Source organism: Perognathus longimembris, chromosome 17 (genome assembly GCF_023159225.1).
Source record: "Perognathus longimembris pacificus isolate PPM17 chromosome 17, ASM2315922v1, whole genome shotgun sequence".
Classification (NCBI taxonomy): Eukaryota; Metazoa; Chordata; class Mammalia; order Rodentia; family Heteromyidae; genus Perognathus; species Perognathus longimembris.
In genome coordinates this window covers 43,228,694-43,253,420 of record NC_063177.1, presented here as the reverse complement: position 1 = coordinate 43,253,420, position 24,727 = coordinate 43,228,694, and the positions used below count along the sequence as shown (strand labels likewise).

The following is a 24,727-nucleotide window of genomic DNA, read 5'->3' as shown; positions in this document are numbered from 1 at the left end:
TGGGAGTCATTGACTTACAACTATAATCCTAACTACTTGTTAGGCCAAGGGTATGATGATGACGGTTTGAGGCTAGATTGGGCAAAAAAGTATGAAAGACTCTTTAGTAAGTTTATCTGATTTGGGGAGGGGAAAGGGAAGCATAGAAATGGGGGGACAAAAGGTGAACTAATTCAGCAGTCATATTAGGTACTATGTTGGAAACTAACTATACAACTTGGGGGAGAGGAGGGGTTGGGAGGAAAAACTGGGAGAAAATGAGAGAGGAGGTGACATTGTTCAAAAAGAAATGTACTCAATATCTGACTTATGTAACTGTACACCTTTACAATAAAAATTTTAAAAACAGCAGCAAAAACAAGGTGGGAAGCATGAACCAGAGTACCAGTCTAGCAAGTGTGAGGCCCTGAATTCAAACACCAGTACTACAAATAAACTTAAAAACACAGAAACATGTAAAATACTCACTCCTGAGAGTTGTATTCTTCAGCGTATTTTGAATCACATCTTGGGATAAATGAACTCCCATATTTTCCAGTATGGAGAATAAGTCATCAGGATAAGCTAGGTTTTTCCTAATGGAGGCCAGAGCTTTTAAAAGGTTTTTTGCTTCTACACTCAAAAACAAAATAAAACACAAATATCAGTAGTATTCCTGAATGATAATGCTACTAAGAACTATGGCTACTTACCACTTACCAAGTTTTCAGTCTGAACTTGCCAAACACTGTGCAAAGTGTTTTATGTGTACCATCTGATTTCATCCCAGAAAAAACAGAGAAGACAATATAAAACCCTTACTTCACCAAATAAGAAATCTAGTTGGTGCTGCTATTCTTAAGAAATCAGTTGTTCCATGCATACTCAGGGAATTCAAACTAGTTGTGAATTTAATAAAGGGATAATCTAGAAAAGATTGATCACTGCCATGGGACTTTAGTAAAATGGCTACTTGTTGACTAATGGCAATCATGTTGCATTTAAAACTTGGACACTAAGATGCAACATCTAGATATATTTTGTATATTACCTCTTTTGAAGGATGAACAGATAAACTTTCAGCAAAGAAAATATAAGTCAAGAAAAGATCAAAAGAATGATGAGAGAAAGAGGGTAAGAATGCAGTTATAAAATTCAATGCACATTCTACAAAATTAAGAAAATTGGGGGAAGGAACAGGGGACAGAATAGCCACTCCAAAGGTACATTTTTCTTATTTGGTGAATGGGGATAATGATGGAAGGGGACATTGACCAAGATGCATTGTATTCATAAACTGCTTTGTTGAAGGCAATTCCTTTGTATAATTACTTAATGATGATGAAAACATAAAAAGCAAGAGTAGAATCCCCTATTGTTTCTTCACCCAAAATATATTTGTTGTATATATGATTTTATTTGTAGGAGTAAAAACTACACAAATCGGGGCTGGGAATATAGCCTAGTGGTAAAGTGCTCGCCTTGTATACATGAAGCCCTGGGTTCAATTCCTCAGCACCACATATATAGAAAAAAGCCAGAAGTGGCGCTGTGGCTCAAGAGGTAGAGTGCTAGCCTTGAGCGAAAAGAAGCCAGGGACAGTGCTCAGGCCCTGAGTCCACGCCCCAGGACTGGCAACAAAAACAAAACAAAAAAAAATGTATATACTAGGAAAAAATCTGTAGAATATAATTCAAAAAAACTTCTAATGCAAGAAGCAAAAACAAAAAAAATAAAGAAGAAAATATACAAATAAACCAATAGAAAATAGTCAGATAATATTAAAAAAATACACAAATGCTGGGCTGAAAATATGGCCTAGTGGCAGGAGTGCTTGGAATAAGCCCTAGGTTCGATTCCTCGGCACCACATATATAGAAAAGGCCAGAAGTGGCGCAGTGGCTCAAGTTGGCAGAGTGCTAGCCTTGAGCAAAAAGAAGCCAGGGACAGTGCTCAAGCCCTGAGTTGAAGCCCCAGGACTGGCAAAAATAAATAAATAAAGCTACACAAATGCATGTCTAAAAAGTAAACAATTCTACTTAAAATCTTTACCATTAAGAATTTTCACTCACTTGCAATTTTGGTAAAATATGGTATTTGCTTCAAAATTTTCAGGCAATCTTTTAAGTCCACATTCCCCTCCTCTGAAAAAGTAACAGGAATAAATGGCCTTTGGTCAAAATTATGTATGGCATACTTAATGTTAAGAACTAAAATTTTGCAGCCAGGCAATGGTGGCTCACACCTGTAATCCTACTAAGGAGCTGACATGTAAGGATCACAGTCTGATGCAAGCCTAGGCAGGAAAGCCCATTGAAACTCTTACCTCCAATTGACTAACAGAAAATCAAAAGTGGAGCTGTGGCTCAAAATGGTAGAATTTTAGCCTTGAGCCAAAAGCTCAGGGACAGCATCCAGGCCCTGACTTCAAGCTTCATGACCCTCCCACAAAAAAAAGTAAACCTAAAATTTTTCCTCTTTATACACACTTCAGAATAACTATGAAAAATAAAAAGACTATGAGGACTCCATGTATTTTTTTGTTGTACAGTTGAGCATTTCATATGGATTTTACATATGCCTTAACCAGGTAAAACCAGTTTTAATATGCTTCCTAATAGTCCCTTGATTTTTCATAATTATAAGTCCTACTATAACTGCACAGAGACAAGATCCATCAAGGTAATTACAAACAAAATTCAACTGTAGGGGCTGGGGATATGGCCTAGTGGCAAGAGAGCTTGCTTCGTATACATGAGGCCCTGGGTTCAATTCCCCAGCACCACATATACAGAAAACGGCCAGAAGTGGCGCTGTGGCTCAAGTGGCAGAGTGCTAGCCTTGAGCAAAAGGAAGCCAGGGACAGTGCTCAGGCCCCGAGTCCAAGGCCCAGGACTGGCAAAAAAAAAAAAAAAAAAAAAAAAAAAATTCAACTGTAATAGCTAAAAAATACTATGTTACAAATATAGAGAAAGATATAAACGTATAGATATGTTGAATCTCATTATATAAGTGCAAATAATAAAACTTTCCATAGACACTGGAAAAACAAATATATATCAACAAAGGAAAGGTGCAGTGTTTTACTTTCTATGAGTTATATACTTGGGATTTAAGAAGAAAACATCTGCAAGGCTCTTCATATAAGCTAAACATTCCATTGGAAGACTCTCAAAATACCAATATAGCCCTTGAAGGATTCTGGGAAAACAAGCTAGTCATACAATGCACACTTAGGATTAAGCCCTAGTTTCATGAACTTGAATCATAGGAGGCAAAGAACTGGGAGAGAGTTAAAGTGCAGTGTTTCATGCCTGTAATCCCAGCTACTCAGGATGCTGACTTGGGGTTCTAGGCCAGCGCAGGTAAGACACCTGTCTAACAAATAAACAGGATAAGGTGGTTCTCCTGTAATTCCAGGTACATGGGAGGCCATAGGTTATTGTATCTCAACCCAAGGCCCACCTAGCAAAAACATGAGACCCTATTTTTAAAAACCCTAAAACCAAAAGGGGTATGTGTAGTTCAAGTCACAAAGTACTTGGCTAGCAAGTACAAGGCTCTCAGGTTAAACCCTAGTACTACCAAAAGGAAAAAAAAAGTAAGGAAATGTGAAAAAGGAAGACTATTTTACCTTATATATTGGTTACTTTTCACATTGTTGAGAGAAAATATCTGAAAGAAACAGCTTAAGGAAGGATTTCTCCTCTCATGGGTTCAGAGGGATCATTCCATGGCTTCTTGGCCTCAAGTACTTGAGTGGAACATTATGGTAGCATTAGTGTGTGAAAGAAAAGGAAGCAGAGCAAAGAGGCAGGAACCAGGTGCCAAGAATAACCTTCAAAGACATGCTTCAGACTCACTTCCGCCATCCTGGCCCTACCTTCCGAAGTATTGCCACAAGCTGAGGACTGGGCATCAAAGCACAAGTCTGTTGGAGACACTTCAGATTCCAACCATAACAATCTGCTGTCTAACCCTCACGTGTTCATGCCCATCTCAACATGCAAAATGCATGCAGTCCATCTTGATGAGTGCTTTCTTCAGGTATTTGGTTACAGCATTGCAGAAGCCTCACTACCACAGTCTTTAATGGTTCTAACACTGTTCAATAGTATAAATTGAAACTCCTTACTTAGACTTACAGCAGTCTCTTAGCTAGGAGCCCCTCTAAAACCAACAGGAAAAGTTGTATATTTCTAAGACACACAGGCACAAAGTAAACATTCCCTATTTGGTAGGAGAGACATGGGGGCATAGAAAGTCAAATAGAAGGACCAAAGCAAGATGGAGACTCAGTAGGACAAACATTAAGTCCTGTGCCTCCATGTCTCATATCTAGACAATATGGTGGCATAGTATAAATTTCAAAGTAATTAATCAGCCCTGTGCTTATGGCCTTGCTAGATGCCTACAAGAATACTGACCCTATCACATATTGCCTGACTTCCCCACAATTACCCCCATAACTCTTATATTCTACATTCTACAAAGCCAGCCTCATATGACAACAAGGTCTGTCACCAGCACAAGCAGTGACCAGGCTCCCTTTGGACAACAGCCCCAAGGCCTGCATGGCTGAGCTTAGTACTTTAAATCTTGGTGAAACAGCTTACTATGGCCCTCTGTGCAATCTCAGAACCCTAGAGGTGCTCTATTTTCAAGGGAAAGTCTTTTTGATAAGTTCATTCTTTAATAACTTGGAGTCTTCAGTAAATCGGGGCTGGTCAATTGAAGATACCTTTCCTATTGCCTTCAAGATATCTTTCCTATTGTTTCAGTGTGAAGTTCTTGATTTCTTTTTACCAGCATTAATCTTGAACAACTACACCTTCCTTGTTCACAACTTTAAACCACTTCCTTTTCCAAATAGGTTGCACACTTAAAAAAGTTCTCACTTTGACTTTTGCAGTGATCCAATAACTTCCCAATTATCATCAAGTAAACTTGTCGAGAAGCAGCCAACAATAAATATTTTGGCAAACTGAATTGTGACTTGCCCTGAAAATGCCTCTACCAGATTCATTAGTCTATCCCTTTTAAAGCCACTCTTCTACAAAATCTCAGACAAAATATCAGTAAATTATTTCCCAGAATGTAACATGAATGCCCAGTAGTCCAACTCCCAAAAGAGTCCTCTTTCCTATCTGAAACTACATGAGCCTCACCTTAACTGTCTGTATTTCTGCCAGCATTCTGGTATTTACATCCTGGCACACAAAACGAGCATAGAGCAGCAATAGGAAGGGAACCAGCAAGCTATAGCTGCCAAGGATATGTCCCAGGGACCAGTGATCTCTAACCAGGTACTACATTCCATAGTTCTATAGCCTCCTAATAGTCTATTCAAAATATGAATGCTTCAGTGGGTTAAACCATATATTAAATTTAAAATATTAATGTTTAATCTATTATCCCTTCACAGATATACCTAGTCATGTGCCTCTACCTAATATCATAGGTGTTTCTCAAACCAATCAAGTTGGCAACCCAGATATCCACCATCCCTCAATATGACTGTAACCTACAACAAATTCTCAACTTCACAAAGGACATTCATTACAGTTGCTGACAAATGAGTAAAAATAAACACAGCTTTACGTATAATAAATGACTCAAAAGACAATTCTTACTATCAACAGAAATGGAAGAGACCATCTTCTGTAATTCTTCCTCGGGAGCATAAACTTTCAGGCCCTTCAGTACAGGTTGCACATCAGCTACATCCACTTTTCCATTAGTGACTTTGTCAAAGGCCTTTGAAAGTTCCTGCACATCTATCAAAAGGGAACATTTTTGGTTTAGATACAAATTCTAAATAACAAACAACCTATCATGCAAAAATTAGCAAAAATACCTGACACTATTAAAGATGATACAGCATGGTTCAATTTAAATTCTTTTTGATGTATAGAAATAGATTATATATATAACATATATATGGGTGTGTATGAATGTGGGTGTGCTTTCATTTTTGCATATAAAGTAGAATATCAATTATAAAGCAAATTCAAGAGGAATAAATTTTGGCTAATAATTGGAAATTGATGTTAATGTAATGGGGAGTTTTACTCTGACATCCCCAACTCTCCTCTATTTTATTTCTGTCTGTTGCTAGGGTCTTCCTATATGCCTCATATCTTGGTGTCAAACTCACGATTCCTCTGCCTTAGACTTCAAAGTGCTGGGATTATAAGTGTGTGCCATCATACCAAATCAGCCCCTCTATTTAATAACAAGACACTTTAATAGAGCCTAAGTAGATAATGACTTGGTACAAAAGTATTTTCTTAATAGAAATTTCTGATCCTGTGAAAAGACTCAGTAGAACTTTTTTCCAGAGGGAACAACTATCTTTTCCTGAAGTAGTTGCCTATCCTGTCTAATACTGAAAACCCTGTATTTAGCATATAATAATAACATAGTATACCTGGTTTGGATACTTGCCTAGCAAGTGCTAAGCCCTGAGTTCAGATCCTAGTAAATATTCACACGCACATACATACATACATGCATACATGTTTATATATAAAGTGAAATACTGATGAACCCACCTTCAAATTCAGGAGCTGGCTTACTTTTGTCTAAATTCTCCAAAATTTGCTTGAGACTTATTTCATCATTTTCTAAAAAAATAAGCATGCAGATTATAAAGTGGCAAGGTGCCAAAACTAATGATCATTAAACAGCAATGATAAAAGAAGAGGATGGGCAAATTTTGTAATTTCTGAAAATTGGCAGAATAAAATAAAATTAATTTAAAATCATGTTATTCAAAACCCCTTCCTTCAATACAAGAAATAACCTGTAACTATATTCAATTACTTGACTTTAAAATAATATAGTTTGGGGGCCAGGAAGTTTGGCTTACTGGTAGAGGGCTTGCCTAGCATGCATGAAGCCCTGGGTTCGATTCCTCAGCACCACATACACAGAAAAAGCCAGAAGTGGCACTGTGGATCAAATGATAGATGCTAGCCTTGAGCAAAAGAAGCTTAAGGACAGTGTCCAGGCCCTGAGCTCAAGCCTGAGGATGGGCAAACAGTATTATAGTTTGATTTACACATGAGCACGTATATATGCAATACAAACAGAATGTCTCTGAAAACCATTTTCAGAAGAAAAAATACAAGTTTTACTGAGATATCAATATTCTGTTCTTTTCATTGTATTTATAACTCAGCTTGTCGCTCAACTGTAAGAATGAACTTTATGGGAAAGACAAAAGGTAAGTGTTGGCAGGGGAAGTGGTGAGAAGGGAACATACACACTCACAGTGGGTACTCAAAGAAGTATTAATGGAAGCCATAAAATTATGGAAAACACTATGTAGGTTCCTCAAAGGAGAAAAATAAAACTATTGTATGATCTAGTAATTCTAATTCTTAGCATTAGAAAGAAATCAGTATGACATATCTACACTTCCATGCTCAGTGCGCCATATTCACTGTAGCTGAAACATTATATCAACCTAAGTGTCCATCAGTAGATGAATAAATACAATGCAATGAACACATGCATGTGCACAAAAATACACTCAATAAAATACTGTTTGGCCTTCAAAAATTCTGTCACTTGCATGGACATGGATGAACAGTGTGTGAAGTAAAATAAGTCAGGCATAGGATGTTAGTACATGAAATACTACGTGATCTCACTTCTATGTGGAATAATTTTAGATTTGGAACACTAATTATCAGGGACTGGTGTGGTAGGGAGTGGAGGTCAGGGAGGAAATGTTGGTTAAGGGGTAGATAGTTTCAGTGGACATCAGGAATGAGTTATAGAGATCTATTTGCAGAGAAATGACTACATTAATAATGGTACATAAAACTGCTGATAGTAGACTTTAAATTTTATCACAAAATTATAAGGACATAAGATAAGGCATATGATAATTATCTTGATTTAATCATTTCATGAAGTATGTATATATATGTATGTATATATATATATATCACCTTGTATATTATAAATATGTCTAATTTTTCATTTGCTAATTAAAAATAAACATGTTTACTGGTTAAAACAAGAACAGATATCCAAGTACACATGTAACAGGACTTGATTAATCTCAACAGACGTTTTTTAAAAAAAGAATTTAGGGTTGGGACATAGCTCAGTGGCAAAGTACTTACCTAGCAAGTGCAATGTTCTGGGTTTGATTCCCCAGTACAAAAAAGAAAGAAATAAAGAAAAAGAATTTACCTTTGATAGATGCTTTTCTCAGAATCTCCTGGAATGTCTTGTCAATTGGAATACCAGCACTCAAAAGTTTGGAGTTCAGTTCGTTTACAGGCATTGTATTATTTATGATATTATCAAGAGCTGTAGTCTCCTTCAATAAACCTATAAATTCAAGAGAACAGATGATGGCGTTGGAGCAAAGCCCTCTTTAAGTCAACACCCTCAACTGCAGATGGTAGGAATATCTTGAGACTTTTTTTTATTAAGGAGAGTGCTCTACCACTTTGAGCCACTGCACCACTTCCAATCTTAAGACTTTTAAAAACCTATCAGTGCATTTTGTTTTTAGAAATCAATTAAACTTGGAAAGAATTATATAAAGCGAAGTAAGCCAGACCCAAAGAAACATAAGCTGCATGGTTTCTCTTATTTGTAATAACTAGAATATGTCTATAAATCTACTAGTAATCCAATGGATTGTAAAAGACAAATAATTACACTTGGACATGATTAATTAAACAGCCCTCTAAGAATTCACACAATGAGAACAAAGGATATCCTTAGGAGAGGATCACAATGGCTCAATAACTGTGCATATGACCACATAAAGTGATGCTTATTGAAATGAACTGCATGAAATGGAAACAAGAGGTCGTTTTTTATTGTAGTTTGTAGTTATTTCTTTTTCCTTTGGTTTATTCCCTCTTGTCACTTTTTAATATGTGTACCCATTGTCTTGTATATAGGTTTATCTGATTTGAGGAAGGGAAGGGGAACCACAGAAATGACAAAGGGTGAACCAACTCAATAGCGATACTCACTAAACACTATGTTGGAAACAAACTGTAAACTTGGGAAGGGGGTGCGGGGTCTGGGTGGGGAGAAAAGGTGGGAGAAAATGAGAGAGGAGGTAACACTGTTCAAAAAGAAATGTACTTATTACTCATGTAACGGTAACCCCTCTGTATATCACCTTTACAATAAATTTTAAAATAAAATGAAATCAGTTAAACAACAAACAAATCTACTAATCAGGTAAAAGGTAAGCTTCTGAATAATTCTGTGCAATTTTGCTTTTCTATCATATACTTCATTCTTAGACTGCAAAGCTTTTCCTTAGTAATTAGGCAGAAACTCTGAAAAAGAGATTAAGAAACAGAAGCAATGGCTTCTGCTGACATATAGAAATCTACCATAGACTGAAACACCCTGAGTGGTGCACTGTCCTTTAGTTAGGGAGCCTTTCTCTCTTACCAGTCTATTCACTTGTTTTAGGTACACTAGGTATTTTTTTCCCTTTAACATTAACATGTTTAATTTTTGTCACACAAACTAGCATGTAGATATAAATAGAGAGGAGAGAAACTGTATGACTCATGAGAGGGAAATGTGTACTTGTAAAGTATAGCATGCACTAAGCAAAATTATTTGACTTAAGGAGCTATATTCAAGGCATATTACTCTAAATAATTAATTATACTTAGGGCATAAATTGTTAAGAAATAAGAAAGTTGAATATATCATTTTAATAAGTCAAAGAAAACTTAAGACTGACGTATTGAAAGTATTAAAATAAAACAAATTGAAAATATAGGGAAACCAACTATTTGAGAAAAGAAAAACCACCATAGAAAGACATAGAATTTTTCTTTTAAACTTTATTCATTTACTATACTTACTGTTGAATGGTGATGGTTTAGATGAATCAGTGAAACTATCAATTACATCTTTTAAGATGAACTTATTTTCTGAAAAGTAAATAAAATAATTGTAAATAAAGACAATTTAAAACTGATTAAGGCAGAGACTTGGTATTGTCTTAATACTGTCTCAAACATGCGTAATCACAGTGCATCAACTAGATTATTAGCACACACACATATACACAGAAATAAATTTAAAACAATATTTACCCTTACCATCTGTGATATACTTTGATATCATCTAGCAAATTTCATCCCATTTTATTTTTTAACTATTATTCAGGACCTACCAAATTTATTTTACAACCCACCATGTGTCCCACAGATTAAAATGCCATACACAGGTTATCTTGTCCAAATACATATGCATAGTAACTTTCATTAAGGCATATAAAATACATGTGGAGAGTATGAAAGAGTAACAGAACATACTCTTTGAAGAGATATTTTCTATAAGGACAAGAACACACACACACACACACACACACACACGCACGCACTTTCCTTTGCCAAAAATCTGATGACAAATAGGACAAATTCCTTTTTTTTTTTTCTATCGGTACTTTATGTTCAACATTCAAATAGCAAACTAATATGTACAAAAGCAAATGTACAAAAATCCAAAAATCTCCTTCTAAGTAAGTAAAAATCTTTAGGAAATCTTAAAGTCAATTTTCAGTTTCTTCTGCTTTATCCACAACAGCATACATAAAATGTTTTTATTCTATCGGTTAACAGGGTTCAGGACATGCCAGCCAAATATGCCACCATGGCTTACTGAATAGTTTAAGCTGAGGGAATTGAACAAATGAGTAGGAGTAGGAAGGACCTAAATGGCCCCCATACTCCCTGCAGTATGTCCTAAGACTGCTATGTGAGAGATGATGAAAGGACATCCTTATCTCCAGAGACAGAGAGATGCTGAGACAAATAAAATCCAAGTGAGTTTTTTGTTTTTATGGTACTAAATATTCAATTCAGGATTCACACTGGTTACACACGTACTCCACCACTTAAGCCACATCCCTAGTTCTTTTGTTCTTTCTTCTGCAGATAGCAACTTGCAGCCTGGTCTTTCTCCATCCAGGCTGCCTTTGGATCATGATCCTCTTGAGATCCTTCCCTTCCTAAGTGACTAGCATGTGCCACCACAGCCAGTGACAATCCAAGGAAGTTTTTGAGTACTTCCTCCATCTCCCACCCCCATTTCTCTGGTAGGAAGATGATTATAATAATGAATTAGCCAGCCTTTAGGATAATATTGTTTAATTAATAATGTAACTGAAATTTCTGATACTATATACCAGCTACACACCTTGATTATCCCTCTGAAAGGGACCAAAAATGATTAATAAAATGTTATGTTAAAAAACAATTTAAGCCAGAAGCCAGTGACTCATGCCTCTAATCCTAGCTACTCTGGAGGCTGAGATATGAGAATCACAGTTTGAAGCCAGCCCAAGCAGGAAAGTCTGTGAGATTCTTATCTCCAATAAACTACTCAGAAAAAGCCAGAAGTAGCTCTGTGGCTCCATTGGTAGTGTGTTCCCAGTAAGCACAAAAAAGCTCAGGGCCTAGACACTTGAGTTCAGGCCCCTGAAGCAGAAAAAAAAAAAAAAAAAGAAGAACCTTAAACACATTTGTGCTTGTCAGAACATGAGAAATTTCTAGCACCTTGCCCTTAAAAAGAGAAGAAAAGAAATCTAAAAACACGATAGCTACTTTTTATCGTGAGTGGCAAATACAAAATAAAATAAGATAAACTTTAGCTGAAATTTCAAAAGCTCAAAGTCTAGAGTCTTCAAAACCTGAGGTTTTTTTCCCTTCAGATTATAGAACAGTTTCCCTATATTTCAACACTCAAAAAAATTAAGAAGAGGGGACTGGGGATATGGCCTAGTGGCGAGAGAGCTTGCCTCATATACATGAGGCCCTGGGTTCGATTCCCCAGCACCACATATACAGAAAACGGCCAGAAGTGGCACTGTGGCTCAAGTGGCAGAGTGCTAGCCTTGAGCAAAAAGGAAGCCAGGGACAGTGCTCAGGCCCTGAGTCCAAGGCCCAGGACTGGCCAAAAAAAAAAAAAAAAAAAAAAAAAATTAAGAAGAGGAAAAACTATCCTTTGTAGGTAATTTGATTTGACTTTCATTTCTGGCTATCCAGGATACTGCAGTTTCATTCCGATAACAAGCAAGCCTACAAAGAAGGAAATACTCAGTACTGTCAACATCTTAAAAAGCAAACAAAGAAACAAATTAGCTGGGCTCCAGTGGCTTACAGAGATAATTCTAGCTTCTCAGGAGGCTATTAAATCTGTGGATCACCATTGAAAGATAGGAAAGTCTATAAGACTCTTATCTCCAATTAACTAGAAAAAAGCCAGAAGTGGAGCTGTGGCTCAAGTGGTAGAGAAACCAGCTTTGATCTAGAAAGCTAAAGGACAGCCTAGGCCCTGAGTTCAAGGAGGGAGGGAGGGAGGGAGGGAGGGAAGGAGGGAAGGGAGGGAGGGAGGGAGGGAGGGAGGGAGGGAGGGAGGAAGGGAGGAAGGAAGGAAGGAAGGAAGGAAGGAAGGAAGGAAGGAAATTATTCTGTATGATCGCGGACCCTCAAAAAGGAAATAACGAGAAATAACTACTTACCATCTGTTGCAGAGCTCAGTAACACCTCCAAGTGGTCTTCATTTAAAGGTTTCTCCAGGTTCTTCAGGGTGGATAAAAGTTCTTTAACTTCAACTTTTCCATCAGAGACAGTATTAACAATATTCCACATATCTTCTATTCCTATGTACATATATTGATGGTTAATCTATCTAGATAAGCTCATAACAAACTAGACTATAGGAAATGTATTCATTTTTAAAACAGCTCATCTTTTTCTGGCCTTTAAAAAAAACTCTGCAGGCAGAAAGCTTTACAAAATTCTTGTTTCAATCCTTAGGTTAGAGATAAGAGACATTAAAACATTTTTAATTTAATTTCTATTTTAAATAGTTGTACAACTGAGTTACCATTCAATAAAATAGTGTATGAATACAATGAATCTTGAACAATATCACCCCTTTCATCATTTTCCACCATCTCTCCCAATCCCAGCCCTTCCCTTTCTTAATTTTGTAGAATATGCATTGAATTTTATACACTAGACTGTTTTGTCTTGTGTTTGGCTCACAAAACAACTAAGACCAAAATAGTCCCTAAGAAAATTATGCCACAATATTTAAAATTCCTTTTTAAAATAAAAAGGTGTCCCTAACTCTATCCAAATGTTTGGCAAGAATATCAATGCTCTTGATGACAGACCAGTAAACAGATATTTCATGAACTTAGTTTTTGTTGTTGTTTTTTTTTTTTTTTTTTTGGCCAGTCCTGGGGCTTGGACTCAGGGCCTGAGCACTGTCCCTGGCTTCTTTTTGCTCAAGGCTAGCACTCTGCCACTTGAGCCACAGCGCCACTTCTGGCCATTTTCTGTATATGTGGTGCTGGGGAATCGAACCCAGGGCCTCATGTATATGAGGCAGGCACTCTTGCCACTAGGCCATATCCCCAGCCCCATGAACTTAGTTTTAAGTATTAATCTTTTACAATTTGGGGTCTGTATGAAGATTTGAACTCAGTGTCTCAAACTTCCTAGGTAAATATTCTACCACCTGAGCCATACACCAGTCCTTTTACTTTTAATTTGCTTTTCTGATTGGGTCTCAGGCTTTTGCTTGAGCTGTCCTCAGAGATCCTTCTACCTCCACTTCCTGAATAGCTGTGATTACAGGTATATACCATGCCTGGCTCTCAGTTAAAAATTTAATCTCTGTATACATCATTATTACTACCTTATTTATGTTGTTGAGCACTGTCCCTAAGCAACTTTTGCTCAAGGCTAGCATTTGAGCCACAGGCCACTTTTGGCTTTTTCTGTGATTAATTGGAGATAAGAGTCTCAAGGTCTTTCCTGCCTGGGCTGACTTTGAATCTTAATCCTTAGATCTCAGTTTGTGAATAGCTAGGATTACAGGTGTGAGCCTGCAGCACTCGGTCCCATACTAGTTCTTTCTGCTATGTATACACTAGAAGTCTTTGAAATAAATATCAAAATTATATGCAAAGGTTCCGATAAAAAATTTCCAGTGATATTGACTGGAATTGCATTCAAATTACGGATTAATTTATAATATGCTTACTTTTAACACCCATTTTAAACGCCCAGTCTTACAACTCTAATCCTCAACCTGGTTTATTTTACTGTCCCTTTTGCTGAAATGTCAAAACAGATTAAAAAGACTCATTTAAAGTTACAGGCAAAATAAAAAAAAGCTGGAAAATTAAAAAAAAAATAAAGTTACAGGCAAAGAGGGAGAGACTAAACCCAAATAAATTCAAATAAACAGATAAGAAAAGAGAAAAAGTCATTAGAAATGATTAAAGAAACCAAGAGTAGAGAAATGTAATCCTCTGACAAAATTAATAAGAAGACCACAGACTATATGAAGAGAAAGAAATGAATACAGATGTATCTAAAATTTTTAAATTCAAGATTAGGAAAAATAAATTCATATTTCAGATATTTGAAAAACTAGGGTGTAATATATATATATATTTCTACTCTGTTTAAATGAAAGAATGAAAAAGAAGACTTGAAAGAGTTCTGCTAATAACACAAATACATACACAACACACACACACACACACACACACGCCAATCCCAAAACACGTAGTTTCTAATTACATTTATTTCAAATTTCATACTTACGTTGACACTCCATAAAGTCATCAGTGTTGGCTAGTTCTCTGATGACATCCTTAAAAGACACCACTTCATCTTAAAAAAAAAAGAAACAATTTAGATACTCTTTTTTAAAAGGACCATTTGATATTATGAACTTGATATTAAGAATTGAACTATGCCATTTATCTTGTACTGGGAGATGCTTTAGGCATTTAAGGTGAAGCTTCTGAAATACTCAAACTTTGTTTAAAGTACAATAATTACTCACCGCTAGGATTAGTATTATCCAAAACCTTCTGTGTTTCCTCATCTGTGAGATGGATTCCTACAGCACTTAAATTTTGCTGAATGTCAGAAACAGCTTTAGGATCACTTTTTTGAATGTTGACATTGTAAAATTTAATTTTAGCCTCTGGAAAGAGATAATTACTTTTCAATTAGAGAGCAACAAAAATAATTAGGAGGGGCTGGGAATGTGGCCTAGTGGCAAGAGTGCTAGCCTCCTATACATGAAGCCCTGGATTCGATTCCTCAGCACCACATATATAGAAAACGGCCACAAGTGGCGCTGTGGCTCAAGTGGTAGAGTGCTAGCCTTAAGCAAAAAGAAGCCAGGGACAGTGCTCAGGCCCTGGGTCCAAGCCCCAGGACTGGCAATAATAATAATAATAATAATAATAATAATAATAATAATAATAATAATAAATAGAAGAAAGCCTGCTCAACCTGAAAAGAAATGGTTTGAAAATTCTACAGCTGATATGATGCTTAGTACTGAAATACTGAGTGGTTCCCTCTAAAATCACAAACAGAAACTTGGAGACTCTCACCACCTCTACTCAGCATTGTACTGGAGATGGTAGCCAGTGCAAGGGACTAAAAAAGACATAAAAGGAATCCAGATTGCAAAATAAGATAAAAACTTACCTTTATTCACACATGAGATCATGATAGAAACTAGAGAACGGCAAACATCGACTTAAAATTATAATTTAGTAAAATTATAGAATTCTAGGTCACTATTAAAATCATATTTTTAATCACAACAAAAAGACACTATAATTTTATAAGAATTTATGTAGCAAAACTAAAAAAAAAGAAAGAAAATTCAGGGACGTTCCAGAGTTCTGGCCCCAGAACTAACACACACCACACACACACACACACACACACACACACACACACCATAACAGATGATCATAGAGTCCCTTCCATTAGGTTTGTCAAAAGTTTCTTTTGTATTTGCTGGTTTTAAAAAAGTTTAAGATATATTTTCTAACCATTTAGAATTTTCTAATCAATACAGAAGTCAAATATGAATGCCAGGTGCCAGTGGCTTATGCTTGTGATCCTAGCTACTCAGGAGGATGAGATCTTAGGATCAAAGTTTGGAGTCATTCCAAGGAGGAAAGTCCATGAGACTCTTACCTCCAATTAACCACTAAAGAGTCAAAAATGGAGCTGTGGCTCAAATGGAAGAGTGCCAGCCTTCAGTGAAAAAGCTAGGAGACAGTGTCCAGGCCCCAAGTTCAAAACCCAGTACCAGCACACACACACACACACACACACACACACACACGCTCATACACACACACACACACATCAAGTTATTTTCTAGCATTATCAAGTAAACTAGTTTGGACTCAGATTAGCAATATATGTCTCATAAAATGTTATATAAAATTGAATCTTGCTGGGAATATGGCCTAGTGGTAAAGTGCTCGCCTCGTATACATGAAGCCCTAGGTTCAATATCTCAGCACCACATAAACAGAAAAAGTTGGAAGTGGTGCCATGGCTCAAATGGTAGAGTGCTAGCCTTGAGCAAAAAGAAGCCAAGGACAGTGCTCAGGCCCTGAGTTCAAGCCCCAGAACTAGCAAAAGAAAAAAACAAAACAAAACACTGAATCTTGCTTGATCTTCATATTGCTTCTTACCTGTTCAACTATCTAATCTCATGCTATTTTAATCTGTAAATCATCACTTGTCTTTCTAGATGTGCATATTAAATATATATTAAATAAAACTCACCTGAGGCTTTTGGAATTGTCAGTGCATCTGCAAGCTTAGTCAGAATTTCATGAATAGTAACCTTGCCATGTTCTGCAATGCAAAGCAAATTTTAAGTCAACGAAATAATTCATCATAGTTGTTGATGTTGTGGTTTGGCAGTAATAAGTATTTGAACTCAGGGCCTCACACTTACAAAACTGGTGTAATACCACTGAACCACACTTTCAGCATTGTTCTGCACTGGTTATTTTTAGGATAGGCTCTTATTTTTTGCCTAGGTGCACCTCTAAACCAAAATCCTCTTTCTGTCATTGCTATCACTGGGATTACAGTCATTCATGAGACACTGCATCCAGCTTCCCACCATGAAACCTGAGTCTCTCTAACTTTGCTGCCCAGGCCAGCCTGTCAGCTGATCTTCCCAATCACAGCCTCCCATATAGACTTGCCATGACAGGCATGTGCATTGTGCCTAGGTATAATTTGAAATAGGGTCTCATGAACTTTCCTGTCCCAGCTGTTCTTGAATCATAGCTCTCCTATTCTTAGTCTCCCAAGTAGTTAGTATTACTGGTCCAAGTCACTCTTGTTGGCATGTTTCTAAATTAGTTAATATATCTGAAGCTAACAAGAAAGTTATAAACAAGACTAAAAGCTTAGAAATCAGCCTAGATTATTTATTCCCTCTTATTTCCTGTATGGATAGAAATGTCAGCTTCTCTCTGTTCCTAATACTTACTGGATGCATTTCATTACCTAACTCCTAAGGTATTAAAATAGCATCCATTAAAAGCTTATTAGCCCCAATCACATCCTCTTTTATTTATTTTCCACAATTTTTTTACAAAGTGAAAAATAATTTTATTTTATTGTCAAATTGATGTACAGAGAGGTTACAGTTTCATATGTTAGGCCTTGGGTACATTTCTTGTACTGTTTGTTACCTCCTCCCTCATTCCCCCTCCCCCCTCCCCCTTTCCCTCTCCTCCCATTAGTTATTCAGTTGGTTTACACCAAATGGTTTTACAAGTATTGCTTTTAGAGTCATTTGTCTTTTTATCCTTTGTCTCTCAATTTTGATATTCCCTTTCACTCCCCTAGTTCTAATACCAGTATATACAGTATCCAGTGTATTCAAATGAGATACAGTGATATCGTTGAGTACAACCACAGGAAGGGATGCAAGAAGATCATCAACAAAAGAAGCTACGGTTTCACAGGGCATATTGAAAGTAATTACGACAGTGATATAACACTCGTTTCCATAACATGGAGTTCATTTCACTTAGCATCATCTTATGTGTTCATAGGAGCATAGCTATTAAGCTCTTGTGATCCTCTGCTGTGACTAGCCTAAACCTGTGCTAATTATGAGGGAGACCATAAAGTCCATGTTTCCTTGGGTCTGGCTCACTTCACTTAGTATAATTTTTTCCAAGTTCTTCTATTTCCTTATGAATGGGGCAATGTCATTCTTTCTGATAGAGGCATAAAATTCCATTGTGTATATGTACCACATTTTACTGATCCATTCGTCTACTAAGGGGCATCTGGGTTGGTTCCATATTTTAGCTATGACAAATTGTGCTGCGATGAACATTGTTGTGCTGGTGGCTTTAGTGTGTTCTTGTTTGTGGTCTTTGGGGTAGATGCCCAAAAGTGGGGCTGCTGGGTCATAGGGAAGCTCTATGTTTAGCCTTCTAAGGAATCTCCATACTGCTTTCCAGAGTGGCTGAACCAGTTTACATTCCCACCAACAATGAAGTAGGGTTCCCTTTTGGCCACATCCCCTCCAACATTTGTTATTGTTAGTTTTCTTGATAAAGGACATTCTTACTGGGGTGAGGTGGAATCTCAATGTTATTTTGATTTGCATTTCTTTTATGGCCAGTGATGTAGAGCACTTTTTCATATGTCTCTTGGTCATTCTCATTTGACAAGGGAGATCTGTATCTTAAAAACAAGATCTGATCACCCCTATGAACACAATCCTTCAGTAGCTTCTACTTGTCTCAAAACTATGGACCAAAACTAACACTGTCATCCAGGCACCTGTGGCTCATGCTTGTAATCCCAGCTAGATTTAAGGACTGCCAGACGGAGCAGGAGTTCATGACACTCCTTTCTCCAATTAACCACCAAAAAGCTGGAAGTAGTTCAAGTAGTAGAGTGCTAGACTTGAGCAAAAAAGCTCAGGGACAGAACTAAGCATTGAGTTCAAGCCCAAGGACTGGCACAAAACAAAACAAAGAACCACCAATAAACAATAGCCTGGAACCAGAGGATTCACTGCCAAATTCTATCAAACCCCTTAAAGAAGAACACCAGTGCTCCTCAAATGATCCCATAAAATACAAAAGGGATGAACACTTCTAGATTCACTCTATGAAGCCAGTGTTAGAATGACACCAAAACCAGATTAGAACACAACAAAAAAAATCCATAGACCAATTTCCTTCATACAAATAAGTGCAAAATATAGAAATAAAATACCAGTAAACTGAATCCAACAACATATCAAAAAGATCCCATATTGTGAGCAAAACTGGTTTTATTCCAAGGATACAAGGTTGATTTAACATACACAAATCAATAAGCACAATACAGCTCATAAATACAGTGAAGGATACATATCCTCTTAATGCATGTGGATAAAGTCTCTAACAAAATTCACCATTTCTTAGTGATAATAACCTTGAAGAAACTAAAATTAGAAGAGACATGCCTCAATATAATAAAGCACGTATATGGGAAATCTATAGTGATAGAGTACTAAATGGGGGGGGAAAAGGAAACATTTCTTCTCAAATGAGTCCTTAGTACAAAAATAAATAAATAAAACCTCTCCAAAGTAGAAACAAAAAATTTCAAAGCTGAGTGCTGGTGGCTCACGCCTGCAATCCTAGCTACTCAGGAGGCTGAGATGTGAGGATCACAGACCAAAGCCAATCCTGGTAGGGAAATCCATGAGACTCTTATATCCAATTAACCATCAGAAAACCAGAAGTGAAGCTATAGCTCAAAGTGGTAGAGCGCTAACCTCAAGCAAAAAGAGCTCAGGAACAGCACTTGGGCCTTGAGTTCAAGCCCTACAACCAACAAAAATAAAATAAATTTTAAAATTCAGCTATTCATGTGATAAGGGAATAATATCTAGAATACATAAAGGGCTCATAAAATTAAATATTAAAAGAACAAATGACCCAAGTAATAAGTGGCCAAGTTAATTCAATAGTTCTCAAACCAAGAGCAAATGCCAAATAAACACATAAAATCTTCATCATGGGGCTGGGAATATGGCCTAGTTGTAGAGTGCTTGCCTCGCATACATGAAGCCCTGGGTTCGATTCCTCAGCACCACATATACAGAAAAATCCAGGGGTGGCACTGTAGCTCAAGTGGTAGGCTGCTAGCCTTGAACAAGAAGCCAGAGACAGTGCTCAGGACCTGAGTTCAAGCCCCAGGACTGGCAAAAAAGAAAAACAAAAAACTTCTCTATCATAGGCCATAAGGGAAATGCAAATGAATTCTTCATTGAAATTCTATCTCACCCTAGCCAAAGAGGCTATCAACAAGGTAACAATAAGGTAACCACTACAAATGATAATGCAGGAGTTGGAGCATAGGGAGGAACTCTTTTATACTGTTGGTGAGACTAAATTAGTACCGCCATTATGGAAATCAATGTGCAGGTTTCTTAAAAAAAAAAAAAAAAGCTAGCATAAAATCCTACTATACCACTCATGGGAATATACTCAAAGGAAAATAAGACAACATACTATAAAAATACCTGCAAATCCATATTTTTGCAAGAGTATTCACAATAGCCAAGTTATGTGATTAGACTAGATGCCCATCAATAGATGAATGCACTTAAAGCTCCTTAAATACACATAATGGAGTATTATTTAGGCAAAAAAGAAAATGAAGTTATGTTATTTTCAGGAAAAGAGATGGAACTAGGGATAATCCTATTAAGCAAAAAAAAAAAAAGCCAGATTTAGAAAAAAACAAATACTATGTGTTTTCTTAGAATCTAGATAAAAGAACCAGAAGGAGGAGGAGGAAGAGAAGGTATGATCATCAATTGGGACCATTTGGAAGGAACCAGGGAGATATAAAACAGGGTAGGGGGAGAATATAAAGGTGTGTGTGTGTATGTGTGTGTGTGTGTGTGTGTGTGTGTGTGTATGTGTGTATTTATGAGAAGGTCATAATGAAGCCCATATAAAATTCTAAGAAAGTTTTTTAAAGGGGAGAGTTGGGAGGAGAGAAAATAAGAAAGAGTAACAAAAGGGGTGAATATGATCAAAATGCATTATGTCCATGTATGGAAATACCACAGTGAAACCCCTCACATTATATATTGTTTCCCATTAAAAATAATTATTAATCCATTGAAACTACTAACCATATTCAGGTACATTTCTTAACATTTCAGTAAGTACAACATTAGCTGTACCAAGGCCAGCATTTTCCAATAATGTCTTGAGGTCAGAGACATCAACAAGGTCATCTTGGAGAACTTGGGTAGTAGCTAAGAGTAGCTCCATAGCTGCAAAAAGAGCAAAACCAAATGTTTCTATAGCAGAGACAAGATATGCTCTTCATTAATTAATAGTCTCAATTGCATACTGTAATAGAACTTTATGGGGAGCTATTAATATAGCTTTTAAAACAAGACTATATAATAGCTAACAAGAACTAAGTGCTAGGCACTAATCTAAGAAATTTTACTTTATCTATTTGGTCCTTATCATAATACCATTATTATCTCATTTTTCAGATGAAGGAATTTAGATGAGCAAGATTCAGTAACTTACTAAAGACTACTTTTAGTTAAGTGGCAAGCTTGGGATTTAAATCCAAAGCTCAGGCTCTTAACCGCTGTGCCTTCCAACTAAACATAAAAGTAGCTAATGCTTTAATCCCTTGGGCCATTTAACACTTAAGCTGTGGCTCCTGAAACCATTTTGAACTGGAGTGACACTGAGCTCCTCCTGCATGACAGCCCAGCATTGGGAAAAAGACCGATTTTGCTGCTTCCTGTATCTTGGACACCTGTAACGAGCTAGACATCATCTTGAGAGGAAGCCCATTTTTTGAGGTTGAGCTACTCTGGGATCTGAAAACAAGAAACAATTACAAGTCGGGGAGTTTGAGGGCATCTTCTCACAGTGCTGGGTGGACACAGACATGAGAGGTGGTCATAGAGTGGGACCCACTGAGATGTTACACAGAGGGCAATTTGGGCTGTGAAGGATGTGGGAGTCAGAGGCTCTGCTCTCTATGGAGAGGATCTGCCCCATTGCCCAGGGATCACTACAGAGATTGAAAGTTCCCAGCCCCTGTCCATTGGCCAGTGGAGTTGCCTCCTTACTGAGTGTGTTTGCTGCCTGGTAGGATTGAGAGATCTGGTGCCAGGACCAGTGGATCACTCTATTTTCCCAGATTTTCCTTCTGACCAAGTAATTTAGTACTTACTGGGTGGAATCTGAAAGCTCTGAGACTAGCAGACAGAGTTCCAGCTTCCCTCAGTTCCCTTTCAGTGTAGATTTCGGCACTGTTTGCTGCCCCCACTCTCTTATGCACTTGAGGAACACCCACTATGTGGATGTCTGCCACTCCTGGGTTCAGAAACTGGGGTGGCTAGAGTAATACTAGTAAATCAAGACTCTATGTTCAAATAAACTCTAGTTTTGCCAAAAAAAAAAAAAAAGATGGAGGAGAAGAGATGACATTGGAGAATTGAAGTGACACTGGAGGCAGAAGAGGAGGAAAAGAATGAGAAGGAGGAGGAAGAAGAGGAAAGAAGGAAGGAAGAAAAGGAAGAAGGGAGGGAAGGAGGCAAGGGAGGAGAAGACATTCAAGCCACTGTCAGTAGTTAATCTGCTTTAGTCACTGGAAATGATTACGGATTTCTGAGCAAAGATATGTTCAAAATTATATCTGAATTAGATAAGTGGTAAGTCTGTCTTTAAACTATGATTCATATGTAATAATAAGCATAGAAGATGCATTTCTTATTTTGTAAAAGTAATTTTTGAGTGAAAGAAAATCTCATTTAAAAGCTAAAAGCTCTTTTCAATTCAAAAGGTAAAAAACAGAAAGTCACCTTGAAGCAGATTTGAGAAGGAGTCACCCTAAGAGTGGAGAAACCTTACAAAATATAGAAACCCAGGAAGAAGATAGGTCATTCAACATATAGAACACAGGTAAAAGAAGAATTGTACTGAGCACTGGTGGGTCATTGTAATCCTAGCTACTCCAGAGGCTGAGATCTGAGCCAGGGGAGGAAAGTCTGTGAGATTATTATCTCTTATTAACTACCAGAAGACCTTAAGTGGAACTGGGGCTCAGAGTGGTATAGTGCTAGTCTTGAGTGAAAAAGCTCAGGGACAGCACCCAGGCCCTGAGTTCAAGCCCCACAACTGACAAAAAAATAAATAAATAAAAGAATCTCTAATCCTTTATTGATAAAATTCAAAGGTAAGGTAGTATGTAAGAGGAGGTTAAGGTTAAGGTAGAAAAAGAATAAGTGGCTCACTACTGAGCAAACTCGGCAAAGGAAAAGATGGTTCTAATGTACAATGGCTCAGAAGGAAGACACCATTGTGTAGTGTTCTCTTATCCTCTCCTCCCCTTTTCAAAATTACATTCATACTTATATTTTATATGCTGCTTTAAATCTATTTTGAAACTAATAAGTAGAAATTAAAGATTGAAATCTATGAGACTGAACTCAGGCCATGAGCTCTCACATTGTTTTATTGCTCACAGTTCTACCACTTGAGCCATGTGTCCACTTCTAGCTTCTTGCTGGTTAATTGGAGATAAGAGTCTCTCAGATTTGTCTGCCCAGGATGTTTTTGAACCTTAACACTCAAACCTCAACCTCCTGAGTAGCTAGGATTATAAGCATGAGCTACCAGTACCTAAACCATGTGGTGATTTTTAATGTGTCATTCCATATCATAATCTTTATTTTCCAGTCATTTTCTTGGACCAGAAGTATTCACTTACCTGTAGAGTTTTTGAAGTTCGGACTTTCTTTCATTTCTGTTAAGAAATCTTGTAAATCTACTTCTTTATTATCTAGAAGATCAAAATCAAACACACTTATATTAAAAAGCAGACACTGAATGAGCACACGAAATAGTCTTTGGTCTACAATAATTAGCTAAAATTTTATTCTAGTTCACTTTTCTTTCTCAAATTATTGAAGCTATTTTGATAAAACTATTAACACTTGTAAATAATTTCCATTAGTCAATACTTTAAATAACTAGAATTTTATATACTAGCCATATGACATATATGTATGTCATAAATATATATATGCCATATACATAGTATGTATGTTTTGTATACATACACATACATAAATTCACTTGATCTTCAAAAAAATTCTCTCACATGGGTCCCTTATTTAATAATACTGAAGATTAAACTAAAGGCTTCACAATTGCTTGGCAGGCAATCTACTACTTAAGCTACACCTTCAATATCTTTTCATGTTGGTTACTTTTTTTCCTGCCAGTCCTGGGGCTTGAACTCAGGACCTGAGCACTGACCCTGGCTTCTTTTTACTCAAGGCTAGCACTCTACCTCTTGAGCCACAGCACAACTTCTGGCTTTTTCTGCATATGTGGTGCTGAGGAATCGAACTCAGGGCTTCATGTGTGCTAGGCAAGCACTCTACCACTAAGCCACATTCCCAGCCCCCCGTGTTGGTTACTTTTCTTTACCTAGGTCTAAACTAGCCCAATTCGTGATCCCCTAATTTTGTGTTTCAGTATTTCTGGGATCATTGCTATGAATCATCACACTCAGTGAAGATGGAGTCTAATGAATTTTTATGCCTAGGCTGGCCTCAAACCACAATCTCCTGGTCTCCACTACCCAAGAAGCTAAGAATACAGATTTGAGCCATGAGGCCTAGTATTATGCCTATTTTTAAAAGTTGAAAGCAAATAGAAATTAAATAACTTTGTTCAGATTACAAAGCCAGGAAGTTCTAGAGGTAGTTTTAAACTGATTCAATCTGAAACCTGAGGTGATGACATAAACTATTAGTACATAGACGTACCGGCACAGAGTCACAACTAAACAAATACACTAATTTG

General features: G+C 37.1%; 1 protein-coding gene across 1 annotated transcript in view; it reads right to left on the bottom strand.

The window, feature by feature from the left end:
* Efcab13 (EF-hand calcium binding domain 13) overlaps positions 1–24,727 on the bottom strand; it is a 94,899-nt gene that overhangs the window by 24,532 nt on the left and 45,640 nt on the right. Inside the window, exons 22-32 of the mRNA XM_048367260.1 lie at positions 23,625–23,696; positions 21,013–21,156; positions 16,620–16,691; positions 14,857–15,000; positions 14,613–14,681; positions 12,509–12,649; positions 9,846–9,914; positions 8,188–8,328; positions 6,534–6,605; positions 5,613–5,756; positions 469–612 (exon numbers count right to left, since the gene is read on the bottom strand). Coding sequence (XP_048223217.1) covers positions 469–612; positions 5,613–5,756; positions 6,534–6,605; positions 8,188–8,328; positions 9,846–9,914; positions 12,509–12,649; positions 14,613–14,681; positions 14,857–15,000; positions 16,620–16,691; positions 21,013–21,156; positions 23,625–23,696 — 1,212 coding nt within the window. The remainder of the gene's footprint in view (positions 1–468; positions 613–5,612; positions 5,757–6,533; positions 6,606–8,187; positions 8,329–9,845; positions 9,915–12,508; positions 12,650–14,612; positions 14,682–14,856; positions 15,001–16,619; positions 16,692–21,012; positions 21,157–23,624; positions 23,697–24,727) is intronic.